Here is a 16,909-nt window from a genome sequence, read left to right on the forward strand (position 1 = left end):
GCATATCAGTTAATAGAAAATGTTACATGATAATAGTTCTCCACTAGATCACGTAGAATACTCGATGTTCCGATGAAAGATCAATTACTTTTAAATTTTTGTACAGAATTTCAACAAAATATAACAGTTTATACTATGAAGTATGAATTGTTAATTATTCTTAGGTAATAGATTTATATTAATGCTTAAAATACTTAATTACCAAATACAAAGGTTACCTTTGTCCTTTATATTAAAAATTTGTTTTTTTAAGTTCATAGACTTTAAGAATTTTAAAGTAACTTGAAAGACATTGTTGTGATTTCAAATGTTTTAAATGTTTCAATTGGCCTTTATATTGTATACATAATACATTTCATAAAATATAAATTTTAATCCAATTTTGCAATTCAAGGGTGAATCACATATTCACATCAGTCTTTAAAAAAATGTGAGCAATTAGGACAATTACGTAGGTAAATGATTTATTGTACAGTACGCCTACTGTGACCTATAGACTGTAAATACAGTAGTGTAATGTTCCTCGTCATTGATTGAATTAAATTTTAAATCGTTGCCTACGAAAACAATTCTAAGCACTGTCTAATATCTGTACTTTTATTACTTACTATAAGTATCTATATTTTATTATTTATTTATTTTATTATCCGTAATATAAGTAGGTTAAATTTATTTTTGCCAAAAAATCATGTTAGATTGTAATTATAGTATCGTACAATATGTGATATACTGATATGTCAATATATTTTTATATATTATATAATTATTATTAACTCTTTAGTCAATACTGATTAATTATTACCATGGAATGGATGTGGAGAACTTCGTAATATTAAAAGAAAAAAGTTAAAAATTTATAAAAATATTTTGAAAATGTCTACGTAAATTATGTGATATAATAATATAGGTACGTAAAAGTCTTAACTCCATATAACTATTATGAATAATATCTTAATTGCAATAAAGTAACTAAAATCGTTATTCTTTGTTTAACTATCCAATTTAGTATAAATTTAAACTTGAAATATTTATTTATATTAATTAGGTAATTATTTAAATATATTTAAATAATTTTTCATGTGAAGAATTTTTTACACAATATTTAGACTTCTTTAAAATCAATTTTTGAGAATCCTTTTATAACATTTTAAAGCCTTAGCTATAGAAATTTTAAATTTTATAAATTATTAACTTCAAATTCTTATAAAACAATTTTTAATTCCAATTATACAACCAAAATCAATGCCCGTAGGTACCAACCATACATTTCAGAGAGGTTTGAACTCCTAACTCCCTCCTATATACGCCACTGGGTAATAGAATAGAGACTAGAGTCTATTATATTATCTTTATAATTAAATCTTATACATATTGAGACATACAATATTAATATATTTTAAATTTTTAAGTACACAATTATATTTTCAAATGTAATATTTTGCGAAAAATTTACCTATTTCCCCAATTTTTACTTATTAGTTATTTTTATCTAGATAAAAATTAAAATTATTGGTTTTTTAATTAAGGCGCCTATGAAAAACTTATCATATTATAATTATTATAGGTATCTTCTATGAAATATTATAGCGCTTTAATTTATGACAGATCAAAGAAAGCGTCTTACAAAAAATAGGTGCCAAATGCATTATCTGCGATAATACATCTTTTCAAATGACGCTTTTTATTTTGTGGGCTATGTTCACTAAATGTAAAACATTAAAAAAAAAACTTTTTTACCTTTGATTCAAAAAACGTTTAAGCTTTAGCTGAATTTAAGTGATTAATTTTCAGAAGGAAGGTCACTTATTTCATTGTTCACAGTTTCACCGGAAATAGTGACATGACAAAATACATGATAATACATTAGGTGCCTACTCAATTTTAGACTGAATTCGGTCGCAAAAACAATACGGTTTGACTCTGATATAATGATATTGGAAAAGTTCGCGTAAGAACGCGTTTAAAACGTTTAAAACGCGAATCGGGATGTAATATGTAACAGGAACGTATACAGTTATCATTATGGCTTGAATTAGTTGCAACCACTGCACCGTCGCCGATTCTGAACTGAAAATAAGTGGAGTCTGTATGCCCCTGGTACCTACAGACAACTCTATTTCGTCACCGCGGAAATATTCATGAAATCATGACCAAAAAATGAATAGAATTAATAGAATGTTGAATTTTTATTCAATTAAAACTCTTTATTTATTTTATATTAAATTTTGAAATATTTGAATTGATTGTAATATATTATTGTATGTATTACTTTTTTTTTAGATTCTAAGCGAAGCGATAAATGTATTAATGATTAATGATTTTATAGGTACAATATATACCTACATATTTTTTGTTATTATTATTATTATTATTATTGTTTGTGTGTGACGTACACAGCCTTCAGTACACTAAGTAGGTGATTGATAAAAATATAAAATACTTCGATTTTATACTTAGAGGACTGTTTTAGATAGAAAATTGTATAAAATAGTTTGTACTTTAGAGAGATAAAAATTTAAAATCCTCAGTATTTTTTTACTTTTTTTATAATAAAAAAAAAAAAACAAACATAAAATTAAGGAAAAACGAGAACTAAATATGTCTTCATTTTGTTATAATTCAAAAACGAATAACCGCAGAAAATTGAAATTTTTTTCAAAATATTTTAACTTTTTTTGAGCTATCTATTGACAATTGGAATTTTTGATTTAATTTTAATTTTTTTTTTTTTTAGAAATATCAATAAAAAATGTACAAATGCAGCGGTGGATTTAAGCAGTTGGGTATATTATATGTATGGTATATGTAACTTTTTTCTTTTTTTTTCGCCAAAAAAAAAAAACAAGGAACGGGTGAGAACTGTTTACCACAATACTGCCACCCGGTCCCGTAATGGCATATGTTATATGTAACTATGTAAGACTTAAAATCAAATTCTAATTATTGTTTTTACGAAATGATATGATATGAATATAATAATAAAAAAATGTTGCCCTCACAAAAATAAATCCTAGATTTACCACTGTAAAAATGGTTGAATATTTAATACAAGCCTACAAATAATTGATTAATTTTCTTACTATTGAATATCAAACATTTATATTCATAATAATTTATTTCAACCTACCGTACAATTAAAAGTAAAAAAATTACTTTAATAACTTATTAGTTATTACCTATAGCAATATAGCTATATATATATATTAAAAAAACATATCATAAAATATTTTTGGTGATATGGCTTACAATCTTAACAGACCGATCAGAATCGTTTTTCGTACCTATACAATGATACCTATATCACTGAATTCAAATTTATGAATTATTGGTCACATTCGGTACTGCGAAGCGGTATCCACTACCTTATTTCTCTATAGAGCGTATAGATATACCTATCAATATCACAAATCTAAAAAAAATAATTAATAATTGGTCCCATATATACCCACGCACTGTTAGTATAATGAGACAAACAGTTTCCAACACAACTTTCTAATTTTTTAATCAGAAAATACTTTTTTCTAATTATAAAAAACTACACAAACATAAAAATAAATCAAACATTGATTATTTATAAAAAAAGTAGGTAATCGTATAACATTATTACTGAACAACAGAACTTGTTCACTTTTGTATATCGTATATGTGTGTCATTTTATAAATGAAAAAAATACTCTATATTATGAATATTGTATTATAAGAAAAAATATTATACCTACAGGTTACTATGATATATAGTATATACCTATGTGACTACAATTTTCTTATATACTTTTTTAACATTTATATTTTATTATTTGTTTATTATTCACAAATCTGTAAATATATTTTCACAAAGAATGAAGTATCTTCATCTTCCGATGAAGATACTTCGCAATAGCTATTATAGTATTAATATACCTATTACCTAACAAATTATAAAACATTTACATTAATTTCATTTTTAACTACGTATTAAATTTTATTGAATCTTCTTTAGTTTTATTTCTATAAATGTCGATAAAAATGTTTTCGAAACTTGAAAATTTATTACAAGATTTCACGTAAGTTATTACTTATTCTTTATAGATAAATATGTTTAAAAATATTGAAAATATATAGGCACAACTGTACAAGTTATTTATAAAAGCATTTGAAGTTTAAATTTTAATAAAAATGTTTTGCCCATGTTCCGCTAGGTAATTTTTTTTATGACAATAATCATAATCATAATCTTCAAAGTTCAATATCAATATAATACAATTTAGTTTTCTCTACAGCCGTAAACTAGAATGTCTAATTATTTTTTTATATTTGTATGAACAGCCTCACCGAGAAAAGTATCGATACCCGCCGCTTAAATCTGACATTGAGTCATTTATTCCAGAAAAATATTATGTTGAAATGTGCAATCGTTTTATGTTAATATATATGCATATTACGAGTATCTAATAATTATTATTATGTTGAATTTCGTTGGAAGAGCCGGTGGAGGTAACGTCAATCACACAACAAACACTTCTTTTTTTACGACCGTCCGACCGTGACCGACTCTATACGCTCCAATATATCGTTAACCTTATCTACCTATATCTTAAACTTCAGTCATTGTATTATGGCTACATGTGGCTTAGCTATTAGCTACACGTTTATCTAAAATCATGACTGTACCAAAGTAGTAGTAGCATTATTTAAAAATATTGTATTGATCCACCTTGAACGATAATATATTATATTGATCTTATTATCAGATTGCGGATGTGCGTAGTGTGTATTTATGTGTGTGGCACTCCTCCTTCTACGTACCTATCGTTATCATCAATAATTTTGACTGGTGAAATGTAAATGTGACAAATGTGTAAACTCGAAGAGAAAGTAGTAAAGTTACTATAGTTAATACGTACTACTTTATTAGCGTTTTTGGGAAAGAATACACAAAATTTATTTCCATTCCCATAAGCAAAATATGCTGATAGACATTTCGATGCGAAGTACATCATAGTTTTAGGTCATTGTTATTATAGTAGATATTTTAATATTAATGCGAATAAAATAAAAAGTTGAACGTCGTTCTCATTTATATCAGTTTTTAAAAGGTAAATAGGCTTTAATAGCTTAACGAAAAATTAACAAACATATTATCTGGTAAGTAATAGTAACTTACCTACCTATTGATTTAATATTATGTTATCTAATTTAGTTATTGTATACGATTAAAAACTATTGTTGAAATTTAGTATTCAATATATTAGATAATACAATTTAAAATGATTGGCTATATTTTTCATATTTAAATAAAAATTAGTTTTTATTAAAGAACATACTTTTCATTTAATATTTAGTTAATAACGATATTTTATTTCTGGAGAATGGTACTAAAATTTTGTTTATAGTTTTAACACCATTGCAATATTTAACAAGTTTTGTAAGATATTTGTTACTTTATATGTTTTGACACAAGAATAGATAATTAAAAAGCTGCTTTTGACAAAGATGAATATTTCAAATAGTAATTTAAATATGTATATGTAAAATGTAAAATAGAATCCCATACATTTTTTAGTAAAGTAATCTATTCTATTCTATATGACTATATTTTAAAATGTATGTTATTATATTTATTTAAACTATACATCTGAGCAAATATTTTATAATACTAAAAAAAAGGTAACATTGTGTTGTATATCACTATAATAAGTAATAATTATGAATAATGATCTTTATGAATTGAGCAATAAGTCAATAATGTGGTTTTGTCATAATTGTTTGTGTTTGTAAAACACTGTAATGTTTTTACTAAGGCTATATACTTTTGGTTTCAATGTAAATTTAAAAAAAATAATAATAATTCATTATTATTTATTACAATGGTGTGGTAAAATATACATATATGTATATTATGTAGGTGAAAAATTGACAATCACTATAGAGGTCATTGTGTGGCTATTGAATTAGATACTCATTGTTAAAATTATTGAGCATTACCTTGTATAGACAACTTACCTATATTATATTTTATATATTAATATTATTATAGATATTATTAATGGCCTTCATTATATTTAGTTTTAAAAAGATGGTATCGATTTTACCAATATTACTTTCAGTCTATTCTTCTCAATCATAGCAGTAATAATTCACAGTCCTCCTGAAATTGTCATTTAATATAAAGTATTTTTAAATATTATTTTGCTTTATTCATATAATTTATATTTGTTTAGTTTATAAAATGGCTCAAGGACCAGCTTTAGTTTGTAGACTTTTGGCTTCATCAGTATCTGTTGCTCATAAAGCAGGTAAAATAATTCGCGATGTTATGCAAAAAGGAGATTTAGGAATAATTGAAAAGGTAAATAATGTTATTTCTTATTTATCGTTTATTAATTGTCTTGATGCTTTAACTGTAACTTTTATTGCTTTATGTTTAGGGTGAAAATGATTTACAAACTGAAGCTGATAGATCTGCACAACGTTGTATAGTTGCATCGTTTAAAAATCTGTATCCAAATGTGAATATTGTAGCAGAAGAAGTTGATAAAATTAGTCAGAATTTGGATGTTCCTGCAGATTGGCTAATTACTGATCTTGATCCTAAAATATTGGATTTAGAGTGTCCAAAATCATTACAAGATGTTACAGAAGATCAAGTTAGTGTAGTTGATTATTTTACATCTATTAAGTAAAAAATAAATATATTTTAAACTTTGTAATTTTCTGTTAAATATCAGTACAATTTTAATATTACTATAAAAATTGTACGGCTTTTTAATAAATGTCTGTCATGGGTACTTCAGTATTTGGATAACAATTTTAAGCTATTTTATCGTATGCGCTCTACCGGCAACATTGTGACTGCAGTATGACACTCTGCACACTCTACTGTGTTTTACCACTCAACAACTATATTTATATTCTTGTAATAAATGGAAGATCTAATTGTGGTTTTAATGACAAATAAAAATTCTTATAAATAAGTAATATATTATTAAAAATTATTTTATATTATCATTGTGTGTCGTCGTCTAGTCATTCATTTCATTATCATTAATAATCATAAATATTAAAATACTTGTGCCATGTTTCTTAGAAATGCGTTAAATTTGTCAATAATTAGAATATAAATTGGGTGGTAGAGTGCATATAACAAAAGAGCTCAATTTCACAGTTCTATACTTCTATTAACCTATTATTAATTAATTAGTTAATTGTTAATACCAATAATATTTAAACAAATTCTTATTTTTAAATTTTAATGTTTAGGTAACAATTTGGATTGATCCATTAGATGGAACATCAGAATTTACCAAAGGTAAATCATCGTATGATTACATTTTTTTATACCTATTTAGATATTGGGTTAATACATTTACTGTTCTTTTTTATAGGTTTAATAGATCATGTTACAATATTAATTGGGGTATGTGTTAATGATGAAGCTGTGGCTGGAGTAATTTATCAACCATTTTGGCAAAACCATGGTCGAGCTCTTTGGGGTCTAGTTGGTAGTGGCATAGGTGGGTTTGAGTTAAAAGAACCCCCTCAAACAAAAAAAGTATATGTAACAACAAGGAGTCACTATGATAAGGCAATAGAACAATTTATTGATGGCTTAAAACCTTGTGAAATTATACGAGTTGGTGGTGCTGGAAATAAGGTATAATGATGCAACTTACTGATTATTATAAGTTTTAATAATGAAATATGAATTTGTTTTTTAAAAAATATCATGTAGGTACTTTATATATTGGAAGGCAAAGCACATGCTTATGTTTATCCTAGTGCTGGTTGCAAACGATGGGATACAGCAGCCCCAGAGGCAGTGCTAAGAGCAGCTGGTGGTGAATTAACAGATGTACATGGAAATAAATACAGTTATAGCAAGGAGAATGAAAAAGATCCTTTGAATAAATATGGAGTATTTGCCACAGCTCCTTCTTATAACCATACTGAATTCATGAAACTTATTTGTGACATTCAGTCAAAAACTGTAAAAAATGATTAGTTTTTCTTTTATGTGCAATGAGTATCATGTGTTCTATTTCAGTTGAGAAAATTGTTAATAAACAAATAGGTAATTTTTAAATTTCATGTGATTTAATCTAAAATTTAATTTAAAAACACTTTAAATTTAATAGTTAACAATAAAATATATTGAACAAAATACATTCTCATAAAATATCAGATAAACCTAACAAATACTTTTGATTAAGTAAATAAGTTTAATTTAATAATTCTAATTTGCACACTGATTTTCCAACACATGTACTCTTACCATAATTGTACAATGAAATACTATAAGATTTGCTTTTTATATTATGGATATATGTTTATATATTTTATTATATTAAATATTACATATTGTTTTTTTTAATTTTAAAATTATTTATTTAGTACAAAGTACAAAATATTGGTATTTCTATTTTCTAGTAATATTATGTTTTCAATGGTTTTAAACTGATATGTTAAAACTATTTTATGAATAAATATATTATATATAGTATATATACATTTTGCTGTAAAAAATTACAACTATTCAGAATGGCAAAATGTCATGTCTTTTATAAGATTAAGTTTTATAAATTTAGAAAGTTGATATTTTAAAAACAGTTCCTGGTATTAATATTGTATTACATGTCATTTTATGATATTATATATAGTCCATTCAGTTTAAAGGTTTACAGCAACAGTAAGTTGTTTATGATAATATAAATTTTAGTTCCAAAGCCATCTTTGTGTATAATACAAACTTTTGATAATGTATATCACAGTATACTATTATAACCTTCATTACATTCTCTTAAAGAGCAAAATGTAAAATAATTAACTAATTTATTAGTTATTATTATTCTACTTATTAATTGATAAAATACAATTAGTAAATAAAATAACTTCAATCTGATTTATTTCTATGATAGCTATGTTTATAAATAATTATTCCTACTTTTAATAAATATTTCGCCTTAAAAATCTCTGTTAAAATAAAATATGATTATGAAAAAGAATTCTGAAGCTTAATATTTATTATTTTAAAAATGTAATTTAGAAAAAAATTGATTTTTCATTGATCAGTTTTTCTTGTAATATTTAATATACTAGACACTGAACTGTTTAATTGGCAGAATCTCTTATTGATCTAATACAGCCAGTGCCGGCCTGGTTCTAAAGGGCCCAGGCAGGATTTTATTTGGAAGGGCCCCAAACCCAATACTACAAAATTTATTTATAATACTTAAATTAAATAAATCTGAAATATGGAAAATGGTCATTAAAATGTAATAAATATAGATTCTAATTTTGTCATTTTATATTTAAAAAAATAAAGTTAGAAATTCACTTATTCTAAATTTACAGGTAGGTATTTAACTTTTATAAAAAACACTATGTATATGTTAAGGTGTATGACCGCAGTAGGCGAATGTTGACAGTCACCGGTGTATGTCGACATTTACCAAAAATCGTAGTGAATTTTGACAAATGGTCTTAACGCGTTCTTACACCGGTGATTGTTTAAATTTACAATTAATGTTGGCAAATGTTGACCAGTGACCACACATGAAGCACGATGTAAATCACTATACTAAAAGGTATTTTCTTATTATTTTATAGAATTAAGACGTTATTGTCCAGTCACAATATGCGTTGGAGACGATTTAACGTTAGTATAATGTTATGGCATGAGATAATCCGAATGATATTATGGATAAACTAATCGTCCCGTTGAAACTAAAACTATTCATTATGTATAGAACAAAGAACTACTCGAAGTTCATATAAAAACATATGATCAACTAATTGCTGAACCAATTCAAAGATATATTGTAAAAAAATATAATACAAACAAATGTAACTGTATAAGAATGGGGGAATACTCTGTAACAGTAAATGCCACGATAGTTAACCGTGTTGTAATAAATATAACTTAAAAAATTACTTACTTAATCTATAAGTTAAAAAATTAATTTGTTAAACTACGAGTATATTTATTTATGAATTTATTACCTATATATTTGATTATATACGTTGTCAGGCATGTCAATATTCAGTAAATAACTATTGCGTTTATCAACAAACACTGGTAAAAGTCTACATTCTAAGATATTTGTAAAAATTGATAACATTCACTAAAATGATCGGTAAATGTCAACATTCACTGCCATGCAGTCATACACCTTAACATATATATAAAATAAATACATTTAATATATTATATTAGTCTTGTAATTTCTTTTGATGATTTTGTTATGTCCCATCTATACGTTTTATTTTAACTACATTTAAAGTAATATCTTTTTCTATAGCCATAAGCATTAGTGGTTCTAAATGTTGTTGATAATTTTTAATTAATAATTCCACTTTTACTTATTTACTATTATTATATTACTTAGCTCGCGCCACAACCGTTGAATATAATATACAATTAGTAGTTAGTAATTTAGCACCTATTGAAATACCCATATAAACTACTCCAAGAAATAAATTTTATTTTCAAGATCATTCATCCATAATAATTATAATTTATATTTATCGAACTACAGCACAATTATAAAACCTGAATATGACAATAATATAATAAGAAGTACGATTTACTTATTCTAACTTTAGATTTAAAAATTAAAAGTTAAAACACTTTACGGCCACATATTCCTCGTAATTATTATATTCAAACGTTTCATTGCATTTAAATATACATATAAAAAAAAAGAGGACAGCCCAGGCAGTAATTGCTGCCTAGCTGCCTTGGCTAGGCCGACACTGAATACACCTATGGCGCCCATTCGGAACACAAATAAAAAATTAATAAATTAAATAATTTAAACATTTTTAATTATCTATAGTTAATCGCCTTTTAAAATTAACAGAAAAAAAAACAAAATTGATTTTATCAAAAATTGTTGTTTGGTATATATTTTGTTTTTCACAATATTTTTTAACCAATCACTGAATTTTTTACTTTTAATATCCCTAAGACCAAAGTACCAGTTAGTGATCCAATGAGATCCTAATAACTCCAGAAATCATTTTCAAAATTGAATATTGAATGTTCTAAAAAACTATGACAAAAATAACAACACATTAGGTATTGTAAAATTAATACATTCATTGCTTAGCACAAAATCGCATAGCATTAATGCTATAAATTATAACACATCATGTAAAACTTTAAAACTTATATAACTTAAAATAAAAAATAAACTTTTTTGTTGTTAAACTGTTTGTAGAAGTATAAGTGACAACAATTTAGATATTATTTGGTCAAAAAGATTAGTTCATTTCAGAAACTTAATAATTTATTAACAATACAAATATAATTAATGCTATTTTTGGACCTATGGCATTCAAATGTAATTAATTATTGTATCAATAAAATAAATATTTTATTTGTATACAATTACTTTAACATATTTATATTTATAAATATAATAGTATAAGTATTTTATGTTAATGATCATCTGCTGTCTGCTGTGATCTATCGTTTAAAAAATGCTAACACCCAACTATAAATATAATAATTTCAAGTATAAAAACTTGAACAAAATCATATTTAATTATTATTAATAAAAAAAAACCAGCAAATAGAAAATACAATTTATCAATATAAATTAAGTTAAAAATTTATATGTCTTAATTTTAAATTATTTGTATTACTTCATATTTATTGAATGTTTTCACTTGATCAATTTTTACGTGACATCATAACAGTTGTTAATATACAAAAGGTGATTAAGTGAAAAAATAAATTGAAATATTACCCAGTATATTCCATGATATAAATATATAATAAACTAAGTAGAATAATTATATCATGATATATACATTTAAAATTATAAATTACACTTGATCGCTTACAGCATGATGACAACAATGTTTAGAACAGTATAAGGATTTTTACAAATATTAAATACTATAATTTTATGATACAAAATTATTAGGTTAATATTAGTTAAAGAATTATTATCGAATATCAAAAATATAAAACTTATAATTTACTGTTTATAAAATCATACTGTATAATCATATTAATAAAAACAATAATATAATAGGTAATAATGAATAAAATAATAATATATTGAATCAAAATACTAATAAATAAAAAATAACAAGTAGTGTTTATATTATAATATGTTAAACATGTATCACTGTTTGCTGACTGAAGATGGATTTTCTGTTTCATTTGTATCTTTGCAACCGATACGTTTCAACACATAATCTACCTGTTAATATAAATATATTTTTTGATAAAACAAATAAAAAAAGATTTATTTTTAAAATTGTTTATTTACATCAACAAAAACATAACTGAAACTTGGATTGAATGCAACAAAACGATTGAAAGCAGACATTGAACTAGCAGGGCTGATGGCGTGAAGATGCAAATGTCCTATTGAATAAAATGGAGGCCAATGAAAACCCATTCTAACAAAACAACAAGACATGAAAAATGAATACAATTATAAATATGACGTATGATTTTGAATACCTTATGTCATTTAAATCACAACCATTGTTTAATAATATTTGTTTTGCAGCTGCAACCATGCTTTTGACTAATGTAAATATACAAAAATATTATGCAAATTAAACAAAATAGGTAATTAATATGGATTAATATATTTTTCCTTACGTAAATTACAATCTTGTTCATTAGGTTGTAAACTTTTAGAACTTTTTATATGTTTTTCACTCAACACTAAGAAATGGTGAGTAGCCACTGGTTTAATGTCTTTAATAATAACAAATTGATCGCTCTGTAACATTGTTCATAAAAACGTAATTTAATAAGTACAGTAGAACCTTGATTATCCGTGTTCGCAATTAACCGTGCTCACTCTTCCGAAAATTTAAAAATAAGTATGAACTGATGATGTATAACATTATTGTATATATTTCTAATTATAGTTAAATAAAAAATTTCAAAATTGGTTTATTATAAAATTGTATGTATGTATATATTTATAATTATAATTTAATAAAAATTTCAAAATTTCATTATTATAAAAAGTCTCGATCAACTGTGGTTTTCATTTATCCATGTGATCCCTTCCCCACCATTACCCCGGATAATTGAGGTTCCACTGTATTTATCAAAAGTTTTTGGATTGTAATCTAATGAATGTTAAACAGACATTGTATTTGTAAGGTCTGTCCAACTCAAAATTTTTGAAAAGTGATAAATTAGTACAATGGTAACAAGAATTTTAATTAAACAAATTGAATTTAAATTACTCCAATCCAATTCATCACTGGACGTCAATGATAACAAGTTAGTACCTATTACATTAAATACATATTTAACTAATTTAGGATAGGCCACATAGAATAATAGATAGGAACAAAATAATTTCATAACTTCATAGATATAAATATAAAATTAAATTTTACTCGAGGCTCAAGAATAATATTTGGGTCGTTGGCGGTAATTAAGTTGCAAAATATACAATTTTTAACTAGTGTTTTGGTTGTTTCCACGATGTTCAAATTAACTGGTGATTCTTCTGTCATAATTAGTAATTATAACTAATTAGATACACAAACGCACAAATTCACAATCTTCAAAAAAGTGAAAAACAAAATAATTTTAATGTTTTTATATATCAATTTTGAGTCCTACACTCCTACTACTTGGTACTTTTATACTGCTATCATATTAAGCTGCTACCTACGATAAAATCATTAAAAAAATGATGATAAGAATTATGAATGATACTGTAACTAACTACCAAGGTAGGTACATAATATGCACCTTGGTTATAAATTATAGACGCAAAAGTACTATAACTACCTACAACAATTCGGGATTGTACTTAGGGTTTTCAATGTTTTCATGAGTTATATATAATTTATGGAAAATTAATTTAAGTAGTGACCCAGATTAATTAATAGCAACAATAATAATTTTCTATATTGTGCCAATGTCTATACACCAAATCTGTCAATCAGATATTAAGCTCCTCTGAATTTGGGTCACATTTCGGATGTAGATACCAAGAAAAAACTCATAACACAATTATTAGTAGGTGCATATTTTTGTTCTCGTATTTATATAGTTTTAGCCTTTAGGACTCTGAGTACAATAGTGCAAATGTAAGTTAATACCCATCGCTAGCTACTAGCTCGTATTAAAGATTGTCAAGTCAGATCAGTCATTTCTAATGATAATATGATATATGTCTAATCATTATAATAATATATTTTATACCATCTTATTAGATAGGTATTTAGTATTTATACTAATGTCATTAACTTTTGAGCTAATATAACCTTACCGTAAAACTGTGTGAATACTGACAGAATATACCTAAGTTCATAGTATAAATAGAAAAATAGATAGGTACCTAATATCTATCATCTTAAGATGAATATACATATTATTTCGAAAATAAGGTTATACGTATAGTAAAATTCATAATATATTTAAAAGTTTTATTTTAAGTACTCGCGAATAATGTTTTTGAATTATAGCAAAATAATAACATCGTTATTTATCGTCTGAATAAATAACTTCAATCAAACTTGAACTTCAAATGTTTATTAAAAATAATTGTGTTTGTATATATTGAGTTATTTTGATTCAGTAAAAATTATTTAAAATAAAAATTTTACATAAACAAAGAAAATTATTTATGTATTTCTAACTATAAAATAGTTAACGAATTTTCAACTTTAAATGCACATACAATTTTTTTATACTTTAAACAGAAAAAAAATTATGTGGGATCTTATGTTAAATTTTCTGGCTTATTGACCAAGTGGACATTTTTTTATCGATATTTAAAAAAAATCGGGAAGTTCAACTGCGATTATAAAGATTTCAAAAAAAGATATACTTTTAAAATTTTATCATGTATTTGAATACTATAATAATAATTGTATCAATGAAAATATAAATATTTGGTGAAATTTTCAAGTTTCTAAGGTTATTTGTATTCAAATAAATTATAATAACTAGGTAATTAATTATAAAAAAATTGTCAAAAATTAATTTAGCTTTAAAATTTCCATTAGTTTTTTCTTTGATTTTCCCGATTTTACATATAAAAGTATTGTAAAACTGTTACATTTGACCCTAAAGTCAGTGGTGGATTCAATAGTGTAGGGAGGGAGCGCGAGGCCTGGGCCCGTCTTGACAGTTATTAATTATTATGCATCATGTAACAGAATTAAAATCAAATTCTAAATATTGTGTTTACAAAATGATGTAATATGAATATAATAATATATTAATATAATAAATTTTGGGCACACCCCCAAACAAATTCTAGATCCACCACTGCCTAAAGTAATAAAGTACCAACTAGATCCAATATGCTTACAGAAACCACCCCTTAAAGTTGAAAATTGAAGTATTTTTACTACTTAAAATCTTAATGACAGACACAAAAAAAATCATACATCATTGTAAAATTAATACATTCAGTGATTCATCATCGCTCCGTTCAGAATTTAAAGGTTTAAAAGCCAAGGGGATATTATTCATACCAATAAATGGCAACAAATAGGCAAGTACTGAAGTACCTATATAAAATATAAGTATATTATTTTAAAAATAAAATATTTTTTATTTTATATAGGTAGGTATTTAATATGTATCACTAATATTAGTTGTTGTTACAATCATAATTATTTTTTAGGTCATTACAATTAGCAGCTTATCTTGAATATGATACGATTTATGATTTATCTCAGAAAATTAGAACACCGAATCAGTTGAATAAGTATTGTCCGTAAATGTTTTTATATTAAAATTAAATCAAAGCTAACATGACGTAATACCCTTGAAATTCAATCCGATATAAATTTTTCCTTAATAAGAACACCGGTATATAAAATAAAGAAATTTGTTTTTGATATCGGTGTAATCCCCTCTTTTTCTATTCTTCCCTTATTTCATGTATTAAATAATAAAAATACACGAGAAATATTTTCCACGGAGGGGATATTGAAGTTTTGTACAGACAAGTTAAAAACATTTCTTGATATACCGGTATAATATAATAAACTCCGATAATTGATATAAGCTAAAAGATTCTAATATTAGGTATTATTTGCACGTATATACTAGATTGTCCAGATTAAACGAATTTCTAGACCCATAGTAGGTATTTACATTGTAAAGCAGTGGTGCTCAATATACTCGTTACGTGGACCATCTAAACATTATTTTCAAAGCCTGAAATAAAATAAAATTGTACATTCTAAATCTAAAGTGAAAAAAAATAAAATTATAAATTTTTGTGGTTCTATCATATATATGAAATATCCTTAGTAAGAAATGTATAAAGTTCCATCCATCAACGTTAAGATAGCATCAAAATAACAAATAAAATTATTATATTATACTGTGCTAATTGCTAATACAATGATTTGTATAAATTGTTTATTAAGTTGTATCTAATTTCAAATTTGGTTTAAATTTGTAAATAATAATGCTATGTTAAATTATACCTTACTAGATCGAACTATACTTCTATATTTCTACTTATTTATTTAAATTTATGTTACCTATTTATAATAATAATAATATGTAGGCGAGTCTTAAATTTATAAAAATGATATAGAAACTACTAACTAGTCATTATTTATTTAGTAGGTATGCATTTATATTTTATTGATTTCGTTTAATTAAAATAATTAATATATATGATACAATAGTAAAATAATGCTAAATTTATTAATATATTATAACAATGGTATAATATTATATAGAAATGCCATAAAATGAATTTAGAATATAATTACAGTAGGTATCTAATAGGTATAATTTATTTAAAAATATATTAACATAAAATTAAAAATAATAAATTCTAATATATAGTTTGTAAAGTTGGTACATGCAAGTTACACGACTTAAATAGTACTGTCAACACTAAAATTTTATGATTTTAAATACTAAATATTTATGTGTATATAAATATTATATATTATATATATG

General features: G+C 24.6%; 2 protein-coding genes across 3 annotated transcripts; one reads left to right on the top strand and one right to left on the bottom strand.

Annotated features, from left to right (window-relative positions):
• The first annotated feature begins 4,674 nt into the window (after positions 1-4,674).
• Positions 4,675-8,350, top strand: LOC132926699 (3'(2'),5'-bisphosphate nucleotidase 1). Of its 2 annotated transcripts, none has more exons than XM_060991098.1 (6): positions 4,675-5,075; positions 6,201-6,328; positions 6,408-6,626; positions 7,240-7,288; positions 7,365-7,633; positions 7,712-8,350. In XM_060991098.1, exons 2-6 carry the CDS (start codon positions 6,209-6,211, stop codon positions 7,979-7,981), a joined length of 927 nt encoding a protein of 308 aa, XP_060847081.1. In that variant the 5' UTR covers positions 4,675-5,075; positions 6,201-6,208; the 3' UTR covers positions 7,982-8,350. The 2 variants fall into 2 exon arrangements, with proteins under 2 accessions (XP_060847081.1, XP_060847080.1); XM_060991097.1 differs by having other exon boundaries at positions 4,681-5,124.
• Positions 8,351-11,941: 3,591 nt separating this feature from the next.
• On the bottom strand, positions 11,942-13,630 carry LOC132926700 (adenosine 5'-monophosphoramidase HINT3-like). Its single transcript, XM_060991099.1, has 5 exons — positions 13,360-13,630; positions 12,602-12,725; positions 12,458-12,524; positions 12,261-12,393; positions 11,942-12,191 (listed from the first exon to the last, which is right to left on the bottom strand). Exons 1-5 carry the CDS (start codon positions 13,477-13,479, stop codon positions 12,114-12,116), a joined length of 522 nt encoding a protein of 173 aa, XP_060847082.1. The 5' UTR covers positions 13,480-13,630; the 3' UTR covers positions 11,942-12,113.
• Positions 13,631-16,909: the final 3,279 nt, after the last annotated feature.

This window comes from Rhopalosiphum padi, chromosome 3, assembly GCF_020882245.1.
Source record: "Rhopalosiphum padi isolate XX-2018 chromosome 3, ASM2088224v1, whole genome shotgun sequence".
In the NCBI taxonomy this organism is placed as follows: Eukaryota; Metazoa; Arthropoda; class Insecta; order Hemiptera; family Aphididae; genus Rhopalosiphum; species Rhopalosiphum padi.

What these genes read in the sequence shown, in the direction of transcription:
- LOC132926699 (XM_060991098.1), top strand. Translation starts at nt 6,209, where the DNA reads ATGGCTCAAGGACCAGCTTTAGTTTGTAGACTTTTGGCTTCATCAGTA. An exon ending in ATTTAGGAATAATTGAAAAG is followed by an intron (nt 6,329 to 6,407) that starts GTAAATAATGTT and finishes CTTTATGTTTAG; the next exon opens with GGTGAAAATGATTTACAAAC. An exon ending in AACATCAGAATTTACCAAAG is followed by an intron (nt 7,289 to 7,364) that starts GTAAATCATCGT and finishes TCTTTTTTATAG; the next exon opens with GTTTAATAGATCATGTTACA.
- LOC132926700 (XM_060991099.1), bottom strand. Translation starts at nt 13,479, where the DNA reads ATGACAGAAGAATCACCAGTTAATTTGAACATCGTGGAAACAACCAAA. An exon ending in ATATTATTCTTGAGCCTCGA is followed by an intron (nt 12,726 to 13,359) that starts GTAAAATTTAAT and finishes ACAATGTTACAG; the next exon opens with AGCGATCAATTTGTTATTAT. An exon ending in TGTGATTTAAATGACATAAG is followed by an intron (nt 12,394 to 12,457) that starts GTATTCAAAATC and finishes TTGTTTTGTTAG; the next exon opens with AATGGGTTTTCATTGGCCTC.